The sequence below is a fragment of the Salvelinus fontinalis genome, chromosome 21, assembly GCF_029448725.1.
Source record: "Salvelinus fontinalis isolate EN_2023a chromosome 21, ASM2944872v1, whole genome shotgun sequence".
Classification (NCBI taxonomy): Eukaryota; Metazoa; Chordata; class Actinopteri; order Salmoniformes; family Salmonidae; genus Salvelinus; species Salvelinus fontinalis.
The window spans coordinates 46,067,633-46,093,827 of record NC_074685.1 but is presented as its reverse complement, the minus strand read 5'-3'; the positions used below and the strand labels follow the sequence as shown (position 1 = coordinate 46,093,827).

The 26,195-nt window shown below is 43.0% G+C and overlaps 1 protein-coding gene across 1 annotated transcript; it reads left to right on the top strand.

Moving 5' to 3' along the window:
* The first annotated feature begins 2,872 nt into the window (after nt 1-2,872).
* ca9 (carbonic anhydrase IX) lies at nt 2,873-21,917 on the top strand. The gene is made up of 12 exons (XM_055875501.1): nt 2,873-3,529; nt 11,084-11,116; nt 12,032-12,202; nt 12,373-12,515; nt 13,510-13,602; nt 13,846-13,912; nt 15,363-15,520; nt 17,549-17,675; nt 17,938-18,021; nt 19,778-19,792; nt 20,136-20,229; nt 20,705-21,917. The coding sequence occupies exons 1-12, from the start codon at nt 3,397-3,399 to the stop codon at nt 20,763-20,765; spliced, it is 1,179 nt and encodes a 392-aa protein (XP_055731476.1). The 5' UTR covers nt 2,873-3,396; the 3' UTR covers nt 20,766-21,917.
* The last annotated feature ends 4,278 nt before the right edge of the window (nt 21,918-26,195 follow it).

The following is a 26,195-nucleotide window of genomic DNA, read 5'->3' as shown; positions in this document are numbered from 1 at the left end:
TTGTTGTTATTGGAGTTGTTGTGGTGAGTTGTTGTGGCGCAGTGGTCTGGGGCACTGCATTGCAGTGCTAGCTGCGCCACCAGAGTCTCTGGGTTCGCGCCCAGGCTGGGCTGGGTTCGCGCCCAGGCTCTGTCGCAGCCGGCCGCAACCGGGAGGTCCGTGGGGCGACGCACAATTGGCATAGCGTCGTCCGGATTAGGGAGGGTTTGGCCGGTAGGGATATCCTTGTCTCAGTATGTAAAATGTAAAAAAAAAAAAATGTATGGACTCTACTGTAAGTCGCTCTGGATAAGAGCGTCTGCTAAATGACTAAAATGTAAAATGTAAATGTTGTTGTTATTGGGGTTGTTGTTATTGGAGTTGTTGTTATTGGAGTTGTTGTTATTGGGGTTGTTATTGGGGTTGTTATTGGGGTTGTTATTGGGGTTATTGTTATTGGGGTTGTTAATGGGTTGTTGGGTTGTTATTGGAGTTGTTGTTATTGGGGTTGTTATTGGGGTTGTTATTGGGGTTATTGTTATTGGGGTTATTGTTATTGGGGTTGTTGTTATTGGAGTTGTTGTTATTGGGGTTGTTAATGGGTTGTTGGGTTGTTATTGGGTTGTTATTGGGGTTATTGTTACTGGGGTTGTTATTGGAGTTGTTGTTATTGGAGTTGTTGTTATTGGAGTTGTTATTGGGGTTGTTGTTATTGGGGTTGTTGTTATTGGGGTTGTTGTTATTGGGGTTGTTGTTAGTGTTGTTATTGGAGTTGTTGTTATTGGAGTTGTTGTTATTGGAGTTGTTATTGGGGTTGTTGTTATTGGGGTTGTTGTTATTGGGGTTGTTATTGGGGTTGTTGTTATTGGGGTTGTTGTTATTGGGGTTGTTATTGGAGTTGTTATTGGAGTTGTTATTGGAGTTGTTGTTAGGGTTGTTGTTAGGGTTGTTGTTAGGGTTGTTATTGGAGTTGTTGTTATTGGGGTTATTATTGGAGTTGTTGTTATTGGGGTTGTTATTAGGGTTGTTGTTAGGGTTGTTATTGGAGTTGTTGTTATTGTTTAGCAAATTAACACACAAGTGATAGATGTGCAGATGATGATGTGCAAGTAGATATACTGGTGTGCAAAAGAGCAAAATCAGAGCATCGGATTGAAGCTTGTTTGGAGGTTTATTAACACAGTGTCAAAAGAAGGGCCAGAAGTATACAGAATGGTGTCGTCTGCGTAGAGGTGGATCAAGGAATCACCCGCAGCAAGAGCGACATCGTTGATTTATACAGAGAAAAGAGTCGGCCCAAGAATTGAACCCTGTGGTACCCCCATAGAGATTGCCAGAGGTCCGGACAACAGGCCCTCTGATTTTTGAAACATGGAACTCTATCTGTGAAGTAGTTGGTGAACCAGGCGAGGCAGTCATTTGAGAAGAGGTGATTGACAGAGCCCGAAAGCCTTGGCTAGGTCGATGAAGACGGCTGCACAGTACTGTCTTTTATCGATGGCTGTTATGATATCGTTTAGTACCTTGAGCACGGCTGAGGTGCACCCGTGACCAGCTTGGAAATCAGATTGCACAGCGAAGAAGGTACGGTGGATTGTTGTTAGAATTGTTATTGTGGTTGTTGTTGGCATTGTTATTGGGGTTGTTGTTGGGGTTGTTATTGGTGTTGTTGTTAGGGTTGCTGTTGGGGTTGTTGTTAGGGTTGCTGTTGGGGTTGTTGTTAGGGTTGTTATTGGTTGTTGTTGTTGGGGTTGTTGTTGTTGGGGTTGTTGTTGTTGGGGTTGTTAGGTTTGTTATTGGGGTTGTTATTGGGGTTGTTGTTATTGGTTGTTGTTGGCATTGTTGGGGTTGTTGTTGTTAGGGTTGTTATTGGTTGTTGTTGTTAGGGTTGTTATTGGGGTTGTTATTGGGGTTGTTGTTGGGGTTGTTATTGGGGTTGTTGTTATTGGGTTTGTTGTTGGGATTGTTGTTAATGGGGTTGTTATTGGAGTTGGTGTTGGGGTTGGGGTTGTTGTTAATTGGTTTGTTGTTGGCGTTGTTGTTGTTAGGGTTGTTGTTGGGGTTGTTATTGGGGTTATTGTTATTGGGTTTGTTGTTGGGGTTGTTGTTTGTTGTTGGTGTTGTTGTTGTTAGGGTTGTTGTTGTTATGGTTGTTGGTGTTGGGTTTGTTGTTAGGGTTGCCAGTGAACAACATGTGTAAGTAATAGTAAAAATCCCTGGCTGTAGTAAATGTGTTTATCTTTCAAAGTGTAGTTACACCCCCTTGTCAGACAGAACAAAGAAGGTGACAAACATGTTTATATGTCCTTGAGGAAGGCACTTAACCTTCATTTGCTCCAGGGGCGCAGTACTACTCTGACTGACCCTATAAAACAACACATTTCACCACACCTATCCGGTGTATGTGACAATACATCTTAATTTATTTATTTTTCACTTTGAAATTTCATTCATTCCTGGCTGCTCTTATCATTACCTGCATTTCTCCTCACTCCATCAAATTCCCCCTCTCACACCTCTTCTTGGCAGTCCTCTGGACTTTGCTCTGTGCAGCTATAGGGACTCGAGAGATAGAGAAAGAGAGAGTCTGACAAGGCAGGAGATTAGATAGGGTGTGTGTGTGTGTGTGTGTGTGTGTGTGTGTGTGTGTGTGTGTGTGTGTGTGTGTGTCTGTGTGTGTGTGTGTGTGTGTGTGTGTCTGTGTGTGTGTGTGTGTGTGTGTGTGTCTGTGTGTGTGTCTGTGTGTGTGTCTGTGTGTGTGTGTGTCTGTGTGTGTGTGTGAAATTGTGCACAAGTGTGTGTGTCTGACCGACTGTGTATGGGTCTAGTCCAGCAGAAAGAGAGGGAGGTGGGGGTGAACAGGGGATGTACCAGGCACCTTGAGCAGCTCCTAGGCTCCTGATTGGTGCCTAGGCTGTCCTCCGAGTTGCCTTTAAAGAGCCCAGCCCAGATGACCTGGCCCTGGATCCAGTAACGGTGAAGGAGAGGAGACACCGGTCAATGAGTGAAGAGAGAGTATGAAGACTGAAGCTTGGCATATTGAATACAACTTTACTCCTCTTACCTTCTTGCTAAGTGTGCTTTGTTGAAACGTGCTCTGTTGCCTAGCTGAACATTTCTCTTCTCAGGACAAAATGACTACTGAGTGTCCGGTTGATAACTAGCTGGGTGCTGTCTCACTAAAGACAGTTTGACTGAACACAGACGGACAGTAGACTTCCTTACATAGTCTAACTGTAGACTACCTAACAGACAGAGAGTAAACTTCATGACATAGTTTAACTGTAGACTACCTAACAGACAGACAGTAAACTTCATGACATAGTTTAACTGTCGACTGAATACCTGACAGACCATTTTCAGAGAACTGCCACAGTGCTTGTTTGACACAGGAGATCCTAACAATACCTTGACCAGATGATTCTCAAGATCTTCCTCACCCTCCTCTTCCTCCATGGTCTGGTGCTAAATGCATCCTCCTCTTCCTCATCCTCCGAAGAGGAGGATGGCGGGAGCAGTGAGAAGGACAGCGAGGAGCATCATCCTAAAGGTAAGTGTTGTGGCTGCTACTGACGTTGGTGTTATTTCAACTGGTCAGGTGGGATGTTTTATGTTGTTTAGTGGTGGTGTTATTTCAACTGGTCAGGTGGGATGTTTTATGTTGTTTAGTGGTGGTGTTATTTCAACTGGTCAGGTGGGATGTTTTATGTTGTTTAGTGGTGGTGTTATTTCAACTGGTCAGGTGGGATGTTTTATGTTGTTTAGTGGTGGTGTTATTTCAACTGGTCAGGTGGGATGTTTTATGTTGTTTAGTGGTGGTGTTATTTCAACTGGTCAGGTGGGATGTTTTATGTTGTTTAGTGTGATTTGTGTAGTAGTGTGATTTGTGATGTGTGTAGCACTGTGATGTGTGTAGTAGTGTCATGTGTGTAGCAGTGTGATGTGTGTAATCAAATCAAATCAAATGTATTTATATAGCCCTTCTTACATCAGCTGATATCTCAAAGTGCTGTACAGAAACCCAGCCTAAAACCCCAAACAGCAAGCAATGCAGGTGTAGAAGCACGGTGGCTAGGAAAAACTCCCTAGAAAGGCCAAAACCTAGGAAGAAACCTAGAGAGGAATCAGGCTATGAGGGGTGGCCAGTCCTCTTCTGGCTGTGCCAGGTGGAGATTATAACAGAACATGGCCAAGATGTTCAAATGTTCATAAATGACCAGCATGGTCAAATAATAATAATCACAGTAGTTGTCGAGGGTGCAGCAAGTCAGCACCTCAGGAGTAAATGTCAGTTGGCTTTTCATAGCCGATCATTAAGAGTATCTCTACCGCTCCTGCGGTCTCTAGAGAGTTGAAAACAGCAGATCTGGGACAGGTAGCATGTCCGGTGAACAGGTCAGGGTTCCAGAGCCGCAGGCAGAACAGTTGAAACTGGAGCAGCAGCACGACCAGGTGGACTGGGGACAGCAAGGAGTCATCATGCCAGGTAGTCCTGAGGCATGAATGAAGTAGTGTAGTGGTGATGTGTGTAGCGGTGTGATGTGTGTAGTAGTATGATGTGTATGGTGCTTCAGAAGACGTTGGCTAAACGTTGAATGGACAGTGGACCTGGTTTCAGTTCAGAAGACCTGGGCTAAACGTTGAATGGACAGTGGACCTGGTTTCAGTTCAGAAGACGTTGGCTAAACGTTGAATGGACAGTGGACCTGGTTTCAGTTCAGAAGACCTGGGCTAAACGTTGAATGGACAGTGGACCTGGTTTCAGTTCAGAAGACGTTGGCTAAACGTTGAATGGACAGTGGACCTGGTTTCAGTTCAGAAGACCTGGGCTAAACGTTGAATGGACAGTGGACCTGGTTTCAGTTCAGAAGACGTTGGCTAAACGTTGAATGGACAGTGGACCTGGTTTCAGTTCAGAAGACAAGGTCCTTGGTATTGCATCATTGCTTCATTTCGAGATTCATTCATGATTCACTTTTTTATTTGAATACTTGGTTAGATATAAAAATGTTTTTTTATAATAATGCTTTTTTTATTGTAACATCTCAATAAAGACTGTTACTCAAGTTTGTATTCAAAAGCTAGTCTTTCCAGCAATAGTTTTCACCTTTTTATGCAAGTCTTATCAAAATGGTTTTGATTAAAGTTCATTAAAACATATTTAAACCCAAAACATGTGTTTTAAAGCCTGTAAGAGTGATTAGGCAAAGCTGCGGATGTGTGTGGGTAAGCGTTCCAACACGAGGAAAATAGAGCCAGTGTTTTTCACCACTCGTCCAGATCACCTCAGGCTTATATTACCAGTGCAGATACGTCACCTAATTGTGTCAGACGCAATTACCACCTAGATAAACGAGTCCTTCCTTTAGACTTTGGACAATGGACGAGACATACAGGGGCAAGGTTAGGAGTATTGATTCTATTATAACCTACAGTATTATCTCAAATTTCAACAAATAGTTTGAAGATATTGTTTATGCAGAGTATTATATTCCACCAAGTGATGACTTAGTGCTTCCTAGTTCAACGTCTTTGATTTCAACAGGAGGAGGCCTACACCTGAGATTAGAACATTAGGCAATATACAGTAACCATTCTATTGTACCATTCTATTGTACCATTCTATTGTACCATTCTATTGTACCATTCTATTGTACCATTCTTTGTACCATTCTATTGTTTTGAGCTGGTTCGAGATGTTCCTTCATTAAAAGGCATACCTGATTAATCAAAGGAAGGATTTCAAGATTCAAAATCATATTTTACATACATTTCTTTTCATGACATGTAAACGTTCAATTGTTGCTCTTTATGAATATGCCAATGGCAGCCTAATTTCTTAATTTAAATTATTTAATACTGGCACTGTAAAACCAATTTCCGTCAGGTTGGACTCTACTGAGAGCTTACAATTAAGTGCTCCGTCCCAAAGAAAATACCTCAGATCTGAACACGAGCCTCACAGGAATTCATTCAAGAAATAAAAAAGTTTGTCATTTCCTCAGCCAACAGTGTTGGCGTCTGTGGTATTTCGGGGGGGATAAAGGCACAGTCACTGGGATACGTGCTGTATTGGGAGTACTGACAACTAAACTAACGATATGTTTCATCGTGGCTGTCTCAGTCTGTCTTTGACAGGAAGTTACAAAGTGGAGACAGCAAGACAAGTCCTGTAAACCATGTCTCCACTCATAAGACTAGTGTTGACACTGTAGACTACACACTTGCCTTGGCAGCATCTGATCCCAAACATTGGGTCTAGCCAATATTATACACATGATTTTACACATAAGGTTTTTGATATGACTGAGACAGGTTTTCATGAAGAACAAGACTAAACTAAAAACTTTTCTAGCTTCTGGATGAACGTTCTGTATCATTGGATTTATGAAGCAAAATGGGGATGTCTTGAAGATCGCTGTTAAATAGACAGCCAATATGGATAGAACATCCCATTATAAAAAAAATAAACAGTTCAATTATTTGGTCCAAATAATCAGACCTTTGAAAATACTTGAAGATTTTCATTTAGTTCCAAATACAAGGAATCCTTTAGCTCTTTTAAAACAAGATTTTTGGCATCGATGGAAGTTGCCCAACAAACTTATTAGGGTTTCAGTGTTTACAAATACCAAAACAGTGAGTTTACTAATCCATATTAAGCACTTGTGAGAACAAACACATTTTCTGTTTATTTTCACACAGAGACATGCTTCCATGATGGTTGTTTGAAACTAAATTTGGCCTCACCGGTATTTTGAACTGTCTAAAGAAAAGTTCAACATTTACTTTAACACATCCTTGTGAGGAATAGGAAGGGCTTTCATTTCTAACTCTATCTTTCTTTTGATACAATAATCGGATGCAGTGGGATTTGGTGAAGTAGTTTATAGAAAAGGATTTACACCCAATTCAATTGTAACCATTGTAACCTAACTGTAATTATTTCCATAATTACCTTTGTTCATCCACCTTATGGGCAAAATAAAAGTCAAATTACAACTAACCAAATATAAAAGCAAATGTGTGCTTCTTTAGCATTTTTTGGCGTAATAATGCAATTATTTTGAATGAGGTGGACTAATATGGTAACATTTATTTGAAATGACTCAAAAATGCTGACATCGTGGTTTCCCTTCTACTGACTCACTGTGGAAGAAGTGACGTACTAAATTCCGGACTGCACAGTCTGAATTACAGCACATTCTGCCTTGAGACTTGACTGTACGTTTTTAAAGGCACGTAGAGTCTGTGTGCCCTGGCAAAAGGTGCAGTGATTCAGAATGTGCAGTCCGGCATTTCATCAGCCAGTCCTTCCACGTGTCAGACTCAATAGCAGTAATACACTACTGTCTTCTGTGTGGCTGCCTACCGCAGAGACACGTCCACAAACCAATAGTATGGTCGCTCTTTTTAAACCGTAGAATAAAAAAAGAGGCGTCACCAATGTTGGGGTAAAATATTGAATTTATGATTTACTGACCAACTGTTAAACATGGGGTTCTGCTTGTGGCTTTTCTCAGTGGTACAATAAGTATATCCATACATCAAACAGACAGGTGAATCAACTGAACGTTCCCTCCAAACTTGTTGGCGAGATTGTTATAGTAAACTAAAACTAGGGGGGAAAATGTGTAAACTGAAATTAAAGTAAAAAACTGAAACCTTCTGAGAAAATTAAACCTAACTGAAGTCAACTCAGTCTGGCTGTGTGCAGTGGGTGACTTCTTACCAGTTTCTAAATTAAGTCTGAACACGTCACATCACAGAACTACCGGTTTCAAAATTAAGGGTCACCTCCCTTCCTAAAGTATGTCTCAGACAGACACAGTGAGGTTTTCACAGTCAAGTCTCACTGCCAGTTGTTCAATGCATCAAACTTCTCACTAAGATTCCTCAGTCCAGTCCTGTGGTCTATTCTTAAAGGGGGATAACCGTATTCCAAATTGGATCACGGTTTTAGTGATGTCAGCATTCTGATGATATCCTCATCAGGCATGTCTTTAGGTGATGACATGCTCATAATGGTGAAACTGACGGAGGAGCTATTTACAATGGAGCCCAGTCTGTCTCCTCGGTCTCCCTGGTGGCTCAGGGGCCATGTAACGCAACAATGACCCGGGGTTTTCCAATCAGGCTGTTTGGACCCGTCTGCCCCCTTAGGAACCTAGCTCTCTGTCCCGTCTGATCCCCCTGAGCAAGGTTTAAAGGCGTCCACTCGCTTCTCAGCCAAAACAGTTTGGAAGAGTTCGTGCATATATTATGAAGACACTTTGCGAAGTTTTTGTTCATTTTGGACTTCAGTGGGGTTTTTTACGGCTGTTCGGGCACACAATTGTTTTTCTTGAGGCAAATTAAAGTCGGAAGCCAAAGTCTACGCCCCTTCAACTCATTTTCATGCAATTTTTTAAATTGAAAAATACTGTATCAAACATCCTAGTTAGATGTAAAATTGCGTGACTAAGATCTTTAATGACATATTTTTTTTGTTATCTTAGCTTAAGACCCAAACTGCTACTGACCTATATCTATTCTACCCTGCCTTTCTAAGGTGTTTGAAAGCCAAGTAAACAAAAAGATTACCGACCATTTTGAATCTCACCGTACCTTCTCCGCTATGCAATCCGGTTTCAGAGCTGGTCATGGGTGCACCTCAGCCACGCTCAAGGTCCTAAACGATATCATAACCGCCATCGATAAGAGACATTACTGTGCAGCCGTATTCATCGACCTGGCTAAGGCTTTCGACTCTGTCAATCACAACATTCTTATTGGCAGACTCAACAGCCTTGGTTTCTCAAATGACTGTCTTGCCTGGTTCACCAACTACTTCTCTGATAGAGTTCAGTATGTCAAATCGGAGGGCTTGTTGTCCGGACCTCTGGCAGTCTCTATGGGGGTGCCACAGAGTTCAATTCTCAAGCCGACTCTCTTCTCTGTAAACATCAATGATGTCGCTCTCGCTGCTGGTGATTCTTTGATCCACCTCTACACAGATGACACCATTCTGTATACCTCTGGCCCTTCTTTGGACACTGTGTTAACTAACCTCCAGATGAGCTTCAATGCCATACAACTCTCCTTCCGTGGCCTCCAACTGCTCTTAAATACAAGCAAAACTAAATGCATGCTCTTCAACCGATTGCTGCCCGCACCTGCCCGCCCGTCCAGCATCACTACTCTGGACGGTTCTGACTTAGAATACCTAATACCTAAGTGTCAGGTTAGACTGTAAACTCTCCTTACAGACTCACATTAAACATCTCCAATCCAAAATTAAATCTAGAATCGGCTTCCTATTTCGCAACAAAGCATCCTTCACTCATGCTGCCAACATACCCTAGTAAAACTGACCATCCTACCGATCCTTGACTTCGGCAATGTCATTTACAAAATAACCTCCAACACTCTACTCAACAAATTGGATGCAGTCTATCACAGTGCCATCCGTTTTGTCACCAAAGCCCCATATACTACCCACCACTGCAACCTGTATGCTCTCGTTGGCTGGCCCTCGCTTCATACTCGTCGCCAAACCCACTGGCTCCAGGTCATCTACAAGTCTCTGCTAGGTAAAGTCCCGCCGTTTCTCAGCTCACTGGTCACCATAGCAGCACCCAGCCGTAGCACGAGCTCCAGCAGATATATCTCACTGGTCCCCACCAAAGCCAATTCCTCCTTTGGCCGCCTCTCCTTCCAGTTCTCTACTGCCAATGACTGGAACGAATTGCAAAAATTGCTGAAGCTGGAGACTCTTACCTCCCTCACTAGTTTTAAGCACCAGCTGTCAGAGCAGCTCACAGATCACTGCACCTGTACATAGCTCATCTGTAAATAGCCCATCCAATCTACCTCATCCCCATACTGTATTTATTTATTTATCTTGCTCCTTTGCACCCCAGTATCTCTACTTGCACATTCATCTTCTGCACATCCTACCATTCCAGTGTTTAATTGCTATATTGTAATTACTTCGCCACCATGGCCTATTTATTGCCTTACCTCTCTTATCCTACCTCATTTGCACATGATGTATATAGATTTTTCTACTGTATTATCGATTGTATGTTTGTTTATTCCATGTGTAACTCTGTGTTGTTGTATGTGTCGAACTGATTTGCTTTATCTTGGCCAGGTCGCAGTTGCAAATGAGAACTTGCCTACCTGGTTAAATAAAGGTGAAATAGTTCAAACAAACATTTATTTTGACTATTTTGAGGAAGTGTATACTGGCTACGGTGTCTCAAAATGGACAAATAGTACTATTGCAGCTTTTTTCAAGTTTTACAATTGAAAGTCTTTTAAGTGAGTATGTGAGTACACTCGTTCGGTTCTCTACTGTTCGGTTCTCTACTGTTCGGTTCTCCGCAAGGCGCCAGCCGAACTGAAGTATGCTGACGCCTTTACTGGCAGGGTGGATAATAGACTCATTCACACAAGGGCATACAGTGGGGATTGATAATGGACACGTTCACACAATAGCATACAGTTAGGATTGTGTGTGTGGTTAAAAGAGTAATAGCAAATATCTGCGTCATCCAGAACCAGAGTGCTCAGATACCTGGCTCTTTCAACTTGGTATTAGAACTTGGCTGCTTCCTTTTAACCATTTAAGGAACCTGCGCTGATTAAATACATCCTGAATGGTTGACCAGAATTGTACAGTTATGCCTAAATATGTACTTTCGTTGTAAATGGATATGTATTGGGTTAGCCTAACACATAAGATTGGGTTACAGTTGTTCCACGTCCCATCCTTATAATCCAAGTGATGTTTTGATGAGTGCATCTGGCCAATTTCTGTTTGGTTGCTGCAATAGTCTGATATTGCTTAAGCATAGTTTGCAATTAACTTTAATAGACATAATATTTCAAGATCAGCTATTTGGTCCCACATATCTGATCCTGAGACAATCTGTTAACTTGACGCTTTAGCCACTACCAGACAAAACAGTTTGAATTATTATTCTCTAACAACTTCAACTTTTTAGTAACCAGTAAAATTATAAACTCACAAATGCACATATTCATGCTGCTCATATTGTTTTGGTGCCGTTCACTACAAATCACTGATGAATTAATCCTCTTCCCTCTTTTTCTGCAGGTGTCCCTCACGGTGGACACTGGGGCTACGAAGGTAAATATACACAACCGTTGTTATTACGAGAATACATGCACTGTAACCTTTTCTCTGCACAGGCTAATCTGCCTTATCAGTCTAACTATCAGTTACCAACACAAGTCTCTTTTTCTGTCGCTCAAAGAAAGGCTTATCATGTCTGTAATAAAGAGAGAACCATATTTTGATTTAGTAACGGTGGTAAAATAAGATCATAATGTAAGGCAGAGGTATCAACTCTACCAATACTCAAGACACCTTACTTAGTATCTAGTCTTCATTGATATGAGTGGAACATCCCACTGTTAATGTCCTCCTCCACGATCGATCTTGTACCTGTAGCTTGGTATTACTTAGCGAGAAGAAGCCATAATGTAACTGAATGAGTGAAGTTAGTGTGACCTAAGATTGATAGTTATTAAACAGTTCATTGATAATAATAATAATTGTGTTTTCTATTGTTGATCTCTTTATGACTGGTTGTGATCAGGAACTTTAATTTATAGCCTCTTGTTACCGGTGTTAAACTAAACACATTAATACTCCCACATAGTTAATCAAATATTGTCGTCCTGGAGTTAAATAAGACAGTATACAGCTTATTCATTACTATTTCCTGGTGGTCATCACTAGGACATCCTAGACGGGAAACTATCATCACTATTTCCTGGTGGTCATCACTATTTCCCAGCGGTCATCACTATTTCCTGGTGGTCATCACTATTTAGTATTTCAGGATTCCTTACTAACTTTTTCTTGCTGGTGTTCATAGTTTCATTGACACTTGAAGTGTCATGCATATTGACTTCCTGTGTAAATCTCATGTGCAAAAAACTTGTGTTCATAAGAAGAGAGCCGTGTCTTATCATTAACTAAGTCACACTGCCGAAGGGCCATTGTTCTGTTAATAATTTCCCCACATCCTATTGACAGATCAAGCTGCCTGGTCCTCTGAGTTCTCACACTGCAGTGGAAAATCCCAGTCTCCCATTGACATTGATACCAGAAGAGCCCTGTATGACCGCAGCCTGCCACCCATAACACTGGAGGGCTATGATCTGACAGACAGCTCAGCATTGACACTGTTGAACAACGGCCATACCTGTAAGTTCCTGGCCGTCTAATATGCATTATATTGACGGTACAAGCAACATTTATTAGGCAACATTTTTCCTTATTAAGCTGTACCAAAACGTGGATGGCTTTGCAGAAGGTTCTACTCTGTAAAAACGAAATAGAATCAAGTAGTTGTTGTGCCCTGTGTGTGTCTCCAGTGCAGCTGGTCCTGCCCAACACCATGCGCGTCACCAGTGGGTTTGACAACGAGTTTCGGGCCGCCCAACTGCATTTCCACTGGGGGACCAAAGAGGTGCCAGGATCTGAACACACCATAGATAACGTCCATTTCCCTGCAGAGGTGAGGAAGTCAGAAATACTGGGGAAATAAAAAAATGACCCAGAATTATTGCAGGTTCAATTAGTTTAAACTCAAAATCATTTTATTGCCCGTCAAATGTATATGTCAAGACGGGAAATTGTCTTTGGCATGTGGCTCATAGTCAACATACTAAAAGCAACAACACTGACAAGACAACACAGCAATTTTAGTATTTTATTAGGGCCCCATTAGCTGTTGCGATAGAATCAAATACTCTTCCTGGGGTCCACACAAAACATGAAACATGACATAATACAGAACATTAATAGACAAGAAGAGCTCAAGGACAGAACTACAGAAATGTAAAACAAGAAAAAGGTTCTGTACTTACTCAGTACTCAGAAATGAAACCTAATATTCTAGGCTTTTAACATTTACATATTTACACATTCTAGGGCTTTACTATTTACATATTCATATATTCTAGGGCATTACCATTTACATATTCATATATTCTATGGCGTTAACATTTACATATTCTAGGGCTTTATCATTTACATATTCATATATTCTATGGATTTATCTTTTACATATTTACATATTCATACATTGCATTTACATCCAGAAGCACCTGGGGCATCACTTACATGATTCACTACTAACTCTTTCTAGCTGGTGTTCATAGTTTCACTGACACGTGCAGTGTCTGTACTGACTCAACGCTGAGAATAAAAACCTACGATTCGAGGATTTTTAACATTTACATATTCCAGGCCTTTAATATTTACATATTCATATATTACATGTATATTCAGTAGCATCAAGGCCATCACTTACACATAGCCTACATATCAGTACATGCATACAAAATATTCAGGTCAAATAGGGGAGAGGTGTTGCTTTATCTGATTTTTGAAACCAGGTTTGCTGTTCACTTGAGCAGTAGGAGATGGAAGGGTGTTCCGTGCAATCATGGCTCTAAATAATACTGTACCAAACAGTGACGGACATGTTCCCATGCTTCTCTTCCCAGATCCACATAGTTCATTACAACTCTAAATATGCAAATCTGTCCGAGGCAGCCAGCAAATCAGATGGCCTGGCTGTATTAGGGGGCTTCATCGGGGTAAGTCATTCCACACATGTAGAATTATACCAGTACCCTCATAATAACTCATCATGGTGACTCAAAAGTTCGAAGTGTCATTAGTCTGTTTTCATGCACCACTATTGGATAAGATTCTAGGATAAGACATTTGTCTTGGGTTTGACACACTTAAAAACAGACATTAATCAGAAGAATCCTCAAGATTATAATGCATATACAAAAGTAATCACTTTAATCACTTCCTGACTCTTTTTGATTTAGATTGGTCTTCATGAGAATGACAACTATGAAAAGATCCTGTCTGCGCTCGCTGATGTCAGCATCGAAGGTAACCCCGTGATACACCTCTAGCCATAGACCTTGTTGTTGTAGCCAAAACATTGTGTACTACAGCATTGGATGTAGTTTACATACTCCTTTCTTGAAATGTCCTTGTGTTGTCTCCAACAGATTGGAGACTGTTTTCTCATTTATGCGTTCTAGGTTCACAAAATTAACATAGCAAGATATTTTTTGAGAATTGACTGAAAATTAAACAGCACTGTATTACTGAGAATCTAATCTCGGAAACCCAGAACTAAAATCTTGCATAATTGCATCAGATGCTCCATTAGCTTCTAGAGGAGATATATGAGAAAAGATGCTAACAAGACGAGCAAAGTCGTCACCCCCCTAACAGAAACTCTCAGCAGGGTTGTGGTCAATTCTGCAAATTATATTCTAATTCAATTCCCTCTCCCTGTAAATTCCATTGAATTAAATTAAATTCCAGGTGAGTCTTTGAATTCAGAAATAATTGAATTCCTCAATTCAAATGTTAGGTAAATTCCAAGAATTCAATTCCCACTTTGGTATTATCTCCAACAGTTATATGAATTCCAATTTGAATTCAGTGGCCGTACAACATTTACGAGATTTGACATCTGCAGAAGCAAGAGCATTCATAGTTCTTGTACTTCGGGGGGGGGGGGGGGGGGCTGTCATAAGCATTCAATACTCTTAGAGATTCAGGGCTAATCTAGCCATCCAGCTAATTACGAGCAACTGGCTAAATGAAAAGACAAGACTTGACCTTTTCTGAGATGTTGGAATCCATTTCCCGGTGCTTGACATAGGAACTCAGCCATTTCCCACCTGCATCTCCACTTCAACCATTCATTTAGCTCTATGAGCTTATCCTACAACTGTCTTCACTTTTTGTGGAAAGCTTCCCCTTCCATAGATACGGAAAGAGGTCAATGGAACTCAACCAAAACAATGGGAATGCCATGGAAACGGGTTGGGGAAAGATCCCAAAACTCCTCTTTGCCCCCCAGCAAAATGTGCCTGCATTTAAGCTAATGTTTATATGTATTTCACACTATGTTGAGGTAAAATCAGATTATAATGCTTGTATGGATGTTAAACCCAATACATGTTCACGTCATCGCCACCAATCAGCTGCATTACAGTTAAAAACAACTTTGACTACCACCACAGATTTCTGTATGCTAGCTATGCTACCAGCTTAAATTATACGAACGGGAGTTAGCATTTATGTGCGTCTGTCCACAAGAGATTACTAAGAACCCCCATGGTGTTTCTCACATTCTTAGTGATTAGATTAGATAGTACTTTAATGTCAGATTTCACAGAAATGTGTATTCCATACAAAACCTGCAGTGCGTTAAAAGAAATCCACAACGGAAGGAGGGACATAAACATTAAGAAGAAACAAAATGACAGCTTAAGGACCCACATGGTCCACACAATTGATGAACTATTTTACACCTTTCCAGAGTCTAACACTGAGATCCCTGCCTTCAATGTCCGTCATCTTTTGCCAAACAAGCTGGAGCGCTTCTACAGATATAATGGCTCCCTTACCACTCCTCCCTGCTTCCAAACAGTCAACTGGACAATGTTCAATGATACCATCACAGTGTCCAGGAGGCAGGTCAGTAATGATACCATCACAGTGTCCAGGAGGCAGGTCTGTAATGATACCATCACAGTGTCCAGGAGGCAGGTCAGTAATGATACCATCACAGTGTCCAGGAGGCAGGTCAGTAATGATACTATATTCTACAGGAGGCAGGTCAGCAATGATACCATCACAGTGTCCAGGAGGCAGGTCTGTAATGATACCATCACAGTGTCCAGGAGGCAGGTCAGTAATGATACCATCACAGTGTCCAGGAGGCAGGTCAGTAATGATACCATCACAGTGTCCAGGAGGCAGGTCAGTAATGATACCATCACAGTGTCCAGGAGGCAGGTCAGTAATAATACCATCACAGTGTCCAGGAGGCAGGTCAGTAATGATACCATCATAGTCTACAGGAGGCAGGTCAGTAATGATACCATCACTGTGTACAGGAGGCAGGTCAGTAATGATACCATCACTGTGTACAGGAGGCAGGTCAGTAATGATACCATCATAGTCTACAGGAGGCAGGTCAGTAATGATACCAGCATAGTGTCCAGGAGGCAGGTCAGTAATGATACCAGCATAGTGTCCAGGAGGCAGGTCAGTAATGATACCATCACAGTGTCCAGGAGGCAGGTCAGTAATGATACCATCATAGTCTACAGGAGGCAGGTCAGTAATGATACCATCACTGTGTACAGGAGGCAGGTCAGTAATGATACCATCACTGTGTACAGGAGGCAGGTCAGTAATGATACCATCATAGTCTACAGGAGGCAGGTCAATAATGATACCAGCATAGTGTCCAGGAGGCAGGTCAGTAATGATACCAGCATAGTGTCCAGGAGGCAGGTCAGTAATGATACCATCACAGTGTCCAGGAGGCAGGTCAGTAATGATACCATCACAGTGTCCAGGAGGCAGGTCAGTAATGATACCAGCATAGTGTCCAGGAGGCAGGTCAGTAATGATACCATAGTGTACAGGAGGCAGGTCAGTAATGATACCAGGGTTTCCAGGAGGCAGGTCAGTAATGATACCATAGTGTACAGGAGGCAGGTCAGTAATGATACCATCATAGTCTACAGGAGGCAGGTCAGTAATGATACCAGCATAGTGTCCAGGAGGCAGGTCAGTAATGATACCATCATAGCATACAGGAGGCAGGTCAGTAATGATACCAGGGTTTCCAGGAGGCAGGTCAGTAATGATACCATAGTGTACAGGAGGCAGGTCAGTAATGATACCATCATAGTCTACAGGAGGCAGGTCAGTAATGATACCATCATAGTCTACAGGAGGCAGGTCAGTAATGATACCATCACAGTCTACAGGAGGCAGGTCAGTAATGATACCATCATAGTCTACAGGAGGCAGGTCAGTAATGATACCATAGTCTACAGGAGGCAGGTCAGTAATGATACCATCATAGTCTACAGGAGGCAGGTCAGTAATGATACCAGCATAGTGTCCAGGAGGCAGGTCAGTAATGATACCATAGTGTACAGGAGGCAGGTCAGTAATGATACCATTGTGTACAGGAGGCAGGTCAGTAATGATACCAGCATAGTCTACAGGAGGCAGGTCAGTAATGATACCAGCATAGTGTCCAGGAGGCAGGTCAGTAATGATACCATCATAGCATACAGGAGGCAGGTCAGTAATGATACCATAGTGTACAGGAGGCAGGTCAGTAATGATACCAGGGTTTCCAGGAGGCAGGTCGGTCACCAACCCAGGAGATTGATTTACAGGTTGACTTGCATCATGAATACCTCCTTGAGAGTACAAGAGATCCACTACTACTTGTACTGTATGTCTGTATTTTCATGTCTAAAAATAGATCTTCAAACAAGATAAATCTAACCTTTAGACAGAGCACTACTAGATACTGTTTTAATTTGTTCTAGACATTTATTCAATTAAATTATATGGTAATCTGTTTGAAAAATGTGTTGGTCATGTGGGCTGAACATAACAGTAGAATCTATCTTCAATCTACAATATGGTAATGGCTCTCCATGTTGATGGTGTCCATGTTGTGTTGTTCTCCAGTTGGCTGCTCTGGAGGACACCCTGAAAGCAGGCCAACACCAGCACCTGACCAAGAACTTCAGAGCACCACAGCTTCTATATGGGAGACACGTCCTCGCCTCGTTCGCAGACACTCCCACCATAGTCGGTTAGTAAAACATCGTCCCCCTATGCACACTTGACATGTGTTCCACCATAGACAACCTCGCTGTCTTGTGAGACATTCACAAACTATAGACCAACATCATTTGAGAAGCTGAGCCCAGGTCAAGGGTTACGGTCCTGGTTGCACAAATCTTACAAGCCAGAAACTTTTTGTTGAGGTTTTGTATAAATATTACTATTTATTCATATTGTACTTTCTATCTATTCCCGTTAACATTGAGATAAGTCATTGTTTTTGCTTGCAGTCGCAGGACATCCAAGTATCTCTATCAACACCTTGTCGGAGACTGATGCCTCTAACAGTGAAGGGCCATCAACTGGGCCAGCCGGTAAGCAAACTATTATAAATCCAAAGACTATTTTTAGTATGATAAAAAAAGTCAAAATCTGACGAGCCTGGAGTTATAGGATATATAATAGTGCCTTCTCACAGCCGCTGTCATGCGGAGCACCGAGAGAGTCTAGACATGTAAGGATAACCACGTCATTTAAATGTGGGCTAATAATCACTTGTTGACTATGCAGGCCCCAATTGTCATCCATTTAGAAAAAATATGGGAGCCTAGTCCCAGATCAGTTTGTGCTATCATTTCAGCATTGTTTGGCATGACAACGAGTGACAAGAAGTTGACAAGCAGGTGACATGAGCACAAACAGATCTGGGACCAGGTTAAAATGCTTGTGAGCACAAACAGATCTGGGACCAGGTTAAAACGCTGGTGAGCACAAGCAGATCTGGGACCAGGTTAAAACGTTGGTGAGCACAAACAGATCTGGGACCAGGTTAAAACGCTGGTGAGTGTAACAGTTTAACTTTACGTCCATCCCCTCGCGAACCAGGGACCCTCTGCACTCATCAACAACTGACACCCACGAAGCATCGTTACCCATCGCTCCACAAAAGCCGCGGCCCTTGCAGAGCAAGGAGAACCACTACTTCAAGGTCTCAGAGCAAGTGACATCACTGATTGAAAGGCCATTAGCGCGCACCACCACCAACTAGCTAGCCATTTCACATCCGTTACATGAGCACAAACAGATCTGGGACCAGGTTAAAACGCTGGCGAGCACAAACAGATCTGGGACCAGGTTAAAACGCTGGCGAGCACAAACAGATCTGGGACCAGGTTAAAACGCTGGCGAGCACAAACAGATCTGGGACCAGGTTAAAACGCTGGCGAGCACAAACAGATCTGGGACCAGGTTAAAACGCTGGTGAGCACAAACAGATCTGGGACCAGGTTAAAACGCTGGTGAGCACAAACAGATCTGGGACCAGGTTAAAACGCTGGTGAGCACAAACAGATCTGGGACCAGGTTAAAATACTGGCGAGCACAAACAGATCTGGGACCAGGTTAAAACACTGGTGAGCACAAACAGATCTGGGACCAGGTTAAAATACTGGCGACCACAAACAGATCTGGGACCAGGTTAAAACACTGGTGAGCACAAACAGATCTGGGACCAGGTTAAAACGCTGCTGGTGCATAGGAAAATTATTCTCTGGACGTACATGGGTTTTATAAGGGCAGGTGGCGCATGGTAGCCATACTCCCCTTATCTTATTGTTTTCTTGAACATGCTCTTAGGCTGTTTGTCATACAGTTAACTGGAGTAATGTGTGTACTGTGCAGTGTGTACACAGGATCTTGACTTTTCATTATTGATGTGATAGATGTCACTGGCTTTGATGCCAGAGCTTTTATTTGTAAAGGTAAACTGTTATTGGAGTAGAGTGAAGTTGCCCCAATACGCTGATCTTGGGTCAGTATTTCATTTCCCCCCGCTAATGGTTAAGGTTAGGATTGGGGGAGGGGAAGCTGATCCTAGATCTGTACCTAGGGGAAACTTCACCCCGGAGCACTATTATCAGTGTCTGACGGGGCGTTTCGATGTAGATTGTACATATCAGAAGTTAAACAAGGCCTTGTGCTCTGAGCTGATGTTATACGTTCACCATGCTGACCTTACCTGTGTGACAAGAACACAGACTGTTTATATGAAGGACTGTTTAACATTTTACATGATGGAGTGTATGTTTAAATGTTTTAATATTCCTCTCTCTTTTTGTCATGTTTCTGTAGAGGTCCTGGCAAAAGGTAAGCTGTGCTCAACAGTAATACAAATCCAACGTGTACAACTTCTAACTAAATATAAGATATACAGTTTAAACGGTTTAAATACTTTCCCATGTATTCACTTCTTAAACAGTATTTAAATGAGGTTAAACACATTTACATTACATTTAGTCATTTAGCAGACGCTCTTATCCAGAGCGACTTACAGTAGTAGTGAGTGCATACATTTTTACAAACACAAAATATGTAATTGAGAACTGATGATACATTTTCAAAATTCAGAATGGGTTTGTAACTGCCCAATTAAGGTAGGTTCATAAAAACATCTACATGGTAAACATCTAATTTATCTCTTGATTTACAGGAGATATCTTGGCCATAGCCTTTGGAGCTCTCTTTGCCGTCACTTTGCTGCTATTCACGCTCTACGCATTCCAACAGCGTAAAAAATACTCGAGGTAGGTAAGACTCCTTGATTTTCTCATTTCTGACAAATGATGAGTTCTGGTGTTGTTCCCGGCATTTCCCAGAATAAAGACAGTCTTTGGCCGGCCTGTCCAATCATAGAACCAAATGTCCATGGAAAGATGCCTCTGTTTTGGTATGCAACAGATGTTCATTGCTGAAGACCAAATAAATGTCCTTCGTCAAAGACCAAAATGTCCTTTGTCAAAGATTGTTTGAATAAGAATAAGTCATTTTGTGACCCTTTGTTCCCGGGATTCGTCATGTTTTCTAATGATTGGACCCTCTGCACCCAACATACTATACTACATGCATACAGCTATACATACACCTATATAAACTGGTCAATATCGACCATTGTTATGTCATAACATACGGGCTACACGTACACTCCTATGCCAATGAGTTAAGCAGAGGCTGCAGGTACACATTTTGTAGACTAAGTCTGTGTATTTCCTTTCTCTGCAGTATCAAAAAGGACTCCAGACAGAACGTTATCTACAAACCAGCAACTAAAGAAGAGGCATAGATGTCACTGGAAAGGAGTCCTATTCAGATTCCATATTCAAACTATTTTCAATAAGAATTAAAGAGATTATCCAGTACTTTTGTAGACCTTTTAGCCAGTAGTTCTGAAAGTAGCTCTCACAAGCCAAAAGTGGTCCCTGAAAATTGCGTACTATATCAGATTATGTGCAGATACTGTATGCGCAGCCCGTCATCGCTCTCTGGCTCGCTCTACTGTGGTGCATGATGTGCCTCTTGCTAGCTGTCACTATTATGGAGGGAAAATGGACCAGCACAGCTTCCAGAAAAACAGTCGCTTTCAAGCTAGGGATTTCATGGCTAATTACGGTAAGACAGTCATTCTGATAATAGATTCTGCATGTATGAACTACACATTGACACATCCAGCCCAAAGTGGGATGTTTAAAAAAAAGACTTAGTCGTTGCCAATGTTCCGGAGCCGGTGTCTTTAAAAGAGTTATGATAGAGAATTCATATTGCTCAAACCAAGTTTGACATTTGCTCAGAATGATTGTCCTTGTCTTTGTTACTAATGCAAAGTGGTTTAAGTATGTAATATGTGTCAGTGGAGGCTGCTGGGTTGGAGGAGGACAGCTCATAATAATACCTGGAATGGAGCAAATGGAATGGCATCAAACACATGGAAACCATGGAAACCATGTGTTTGATGTTGTTGATCATTTCCCACCTATTCTGCTCCAGCCTTTACTATATGCCTGTCCTCCTAAATGAATGTGCCACCAACCTCCTGTGATGTGTGTATATGGTACGTGTAGAAGAATAGCTGTAGTTACCACCCGAGTAGGAATGTATACAATCTGTTCTATTTAATTGTGATGGCAAAATTATAAGATGTTCATGAATACAATCCACCTGTCGATGTTCAAACTTCAATACAATTGACTTACTGTCGAAGAAAGTCAAATCACTTTTTCCCAGGGTGTTCACTTCGTTACAAGTACTAGAGCTGCAGATGAAAGTGTTATGCTGTATCGTGTGTGTTGGATATCATGCAGGAAGTGTTTTATATGAGTGTTGTATTGTTATTACTGTATATCCTCTAATATATTCACACTTGTCACTAATACCGTTAAGTTGTTTTGTAGTTTACCTCTCAACCTCTCCACAATGGTGTATACTGATGTGCAATTGGACCTTGAAATGTACAATAAATGTGTAATATTCTTATAAAGTCTGTCTCATATGCCATCAATTAACTATGAGCAATACAAATCTACCAAAATGGTGATTAAATGAAGCCACTGTGTCATTTAGTTAGTATGGTCAATCAATCATCAGTAAAACGCTTCAATAAATAGCTATTTTTTTTATATTTAACCTTTATTTAACTAGTCAGTTAAGAACAAATTCTTGTTTACAAGGACGGCCTACCCGGCCAAACCCGGATGACCTGGGCTTTATGGGACTCCCAATCACAGCCGGATGTGATACAGCTTGGATTCAAACCAGGGACTGTAGTGACGCCTCTTGCACTGAGATACAGTGCTTTAGACCGCTGTGCCACTCTGGAGCTATACAGTAATACATTTTATGGGTTCTCATCTATGTATAAAAAAAATAAGAAAAAAAAACAATCTACTGTATTCCACATAGCATTTATAGTAATAGACATGGCTTTTTAGGCTGGGTTTCTGTACAGCACTTTTGTGACATCAGCTGATGTAAGAATGGCTTTTTCTAAATACATTTGATTGATTTGATTGACATACACAGTGTGATCAGGGAATCATATAGACAACATACGGTGCCTGTGTGTGTGTGCATGTCTTAGAGGAACAGTTGGGGAATGTCAGCTGAACATGGACCCCAGCAGGCCAAAAACATGTCAACCCATAACATGGTGGTGCCATGTATCAACACTATCTCTAGACTCCCTGGAAGAAGGCCAGAACATGGTGGTGCCATGTATCAACACTATCTCTAGACTCCCTGGAAGAAGGCCAGAACATGGTGGTGCCATGTATCAACACTATCTCTAGACTCCCTGGAAGAAGGCCAGAACATGGTGGTGCCATGTATCAACACTATCTCTAGACTCCCTGGAAGAAGGCCATAACATGGTGGTGCCATGTATCAACACTATCTCTAGACTCCCTGGAAGAAGGCCATAACATGGTGGTGCCATGTATCAACACTATCTCTAGACTCCCTGGAAGAAGGCCAGAACATGGTGGTGCCATGTATCATCACTATCTCTACACTCCCTGGAAGAAGGCCAGAACATGGTGGTGCCATGTATCAACACTATCTCTAGACTCCCTGGAAGAAGGCCATAACATGGTGGTGCCATGTATCAACACTATCTCTAGACTCCCTGGAAGAAGGCCAGAACATGGTGGTGCCATGTATCAACACTATCTCTAGACTCCCTGGAAGAAGGCCAGAACATGGTGGTGCCATGTATCAACACTATCTCTAGACTCCCTGGAAGAAGGCCAGAACATGGTGGTGCCATGTATCAACACTATCTCTAGACTCCCTGGAAGAAGGCCATAACATGGTGGTGCCATGTATCAACACTATCTCTAGACTCCCTGGAAGAAGGCCAGAACATGCATGTGAATTAATGCATGTAATTAAACAATGCCATATGACATATGACAAACGATAAGCAGATACACACCGGCTTGAATATAGAAACTACCAACAAGTTCTATTTTCTGAAGAAAGTCTGTGTGCTTCTATCATTTGTCTTAGTATTTTTCATAGTAGTGGTGGAAGTTACCATTTTTAGAATATACAAATATAAAGATGATCTACAGAAGAAAGGGAAATCAAACTAAAAGGTGTATATTTCAGATTTTTTTTCTTCATTTGTTACACAATGCAGATAGCCCGGTTAGCCAATGTGCGGGAGCACTGGTTGGTCGGGCCAATTGAGGTAGTATGTACATGAATGTATAGTTAAAGTGTTTATGCATATATGATGAACAGAGAGTAGCAGTAGCGTAAAAGAGGGGTTGGGGGGGTGCACACAATGCAGATAGTCCAGGTAGTTAAGGAGTCTTATGGCTTGGGTGTAAAAACTGTTGAGAAGCCTTTTTGTCCTAGACTTGGCACTCCGGTACCGCTTGCCATGCGGTAGTAGAGAGAACAGTCTATGACTGGGGTGGCTGGGGTCTTTGACAATTTTTTGGGACTTCCTCTGAAACCGCCTGGTGTAGAGGTCCTGGATGGCAGGCAGTTTAGCCCCAGTGATGTACTGGGCCGTACGCACTACCCTCCGTAGTGCCTTGCGGTCGGAGGCCGAGCAATTGCCGTACCAGGCAGTGATGCAACCAGTCAGGATGCTCTCGATGTTGCAGCAGAACCTTTTGAGGATTTCAGAACCCATGCCAAATCTTTTCAGCTTTGTGAGGGGGAATAGGCTTTGTAGTGCCTTCTTCACAACTGTCTTGGTGTGTTTGGACCATTCTAGTTTGTTGGTGATGTGGACACCAAGGAACTTGAAGCTCTCAACCTGCTCCACTACAGCGCGGTCGATGAGAATGGGGGCGTGCTCGGTCCTCCTTTTCCTGTAGTCCACAATCATCTCCTTAGTCTTGGTTACGTTGAGGGATAGGTTGTTATTCTGGCAACTCCCGGCCAGGTCTCTGACCTCCTCCCTATAGGCTGTCTCGTCATTGTCGGTGATCAGGCCTACCACTGTAGTGTCGTCTGTAAGTTTAATGATGGTGTTGGAGTCGTGCCTGGTCATGCAGTCGTGGGTGAACAGTGAGTACAGGAGGGGACTGAGCACGCACCCCTGGGGGGCTCCAGTGTTGAGGATCAGCGTAGCAGATGTGTTGCTACCTACTCTCACCACCTGGGGGCGGCAGGAAGTCCAGGATCCCGTTGCAGAGGGAGGTGTTTAGTCCCAGGATCCTTAGCTTAGTGATGAGCTTTGAGGGTACTATGGTGTTGAACGCTGAGCTGTAGTCAATGAATAGCATTCTCACATAATAGCATTCTCACACACATTCCTTTTGGGAAAGGGCAGTGTGGAGTGCAATAGATTGCATCATCTGTGGATCTGTTTGGGCATTATGCAAATTGGAGTGGGTCTAGGGTTTCTGGGATAATGGTGTTGATGTGAGCCATTACCAGCTTTTCAAAGCACTTCATGGATACGGATGTGAGTGCTTCGGGTCTTTAGTCATTTAGGCAGGTTGCCTTTGTGTTCTTGGCCACAGGGACTATGGTGGTCTACTTGAAACACGTTGGTTTTAAACATGCACACAGACAGACAGCCAACCAACCAAACAGCCAGCCAGGGACAAGAGAGACCAGCCAGTCAACCAACAAGCCAACCAGCCAGCCAGCAAGCCAGTCAGCGAGGGACAAGAGAGGCCAGGCAGCCAACTAGCTAACCAGCCAGCCAGCCAGCCAGCCAGCCAACCAGGGAGTTACAGAAGAACATGCAACACTGTATGTTAGGCTTTCCTCTTGCATGCCACATGTATTCTCAGAGTAATGGAATGTGGTGGAGTTGAAAAAAAAACAGCAAACCAACCAGCCAGGGACAAGAGAGGCCAGGCAGCCAAACCAGCCAGGGACAAGAGAGGCCAGGCAGCCAACCAGCCAGGGACAAGAGAGGCCAGCCAACCAACCAACCAGGGACAAGAGAGACCAGCCAACCAACCAGCCAGGGACAAGAGAGGCCAGCCAACCAACCAACCAGGGACAAGAGAGGCCAGCCAGCCAGCCAACCAGCCAACCAGGGACAATAGAGGCCAGCCAGCCAGCCAGGGACAAGAGAGGCCAGGCAGCCAACCAACCAGGGACAAGAGAGGCCAGCCAACCAACCAGCCAGGGACAAGAGAAGCCAGGCAGCCAACCAGCCAACCAGCCAGGGACAAGAGAGGCCAGGCAGCCAACCAGCCAGGGACAAGAGAGGCCAGCCAACCAACCAACCAGGGACAAGAGAGGCCAGCCAACCAACCAGCCAGGGACAAGAGTGGCCAGCCAACCAACCAACCAGGGACAAGAGAGGCCAGCCAGCCAGCCAACTAGCCAACCAGGGACAATAGAGGCCAGCCAGCCAGCCAGGGACAAGAGAGGCCAGGCAGCCAACCAACCAGGGACAAGAGAGGCCAGCCAACCAACCAGCCAGGGACAAGAGAAGCCAGGCAGCCAACCAGCCAACCAGCCAGGGACAAGAGAGGCCAGGCAGCCAACCAGCCAGAGACAAGAGAGGCCAGCCAACCAACCAACCAGGGACAAGAGAGGCCAGCCAACCAACCAGCCAGGGACAAGAGAGGCCAGCCAACCAACCAACCAGGGACAAGAGAGGCCATCCAGCCAGCCAACTAGGGACAATAGAGGCCAGCCAGCCAGCCAGGGACAAGAGAGGCCAGGCAGCCAACCAACCAGGGACAAGAGAGGCCAGCCAACCAACCAACCAGGGACAAGAGAGGCCAGCCAGACAGCC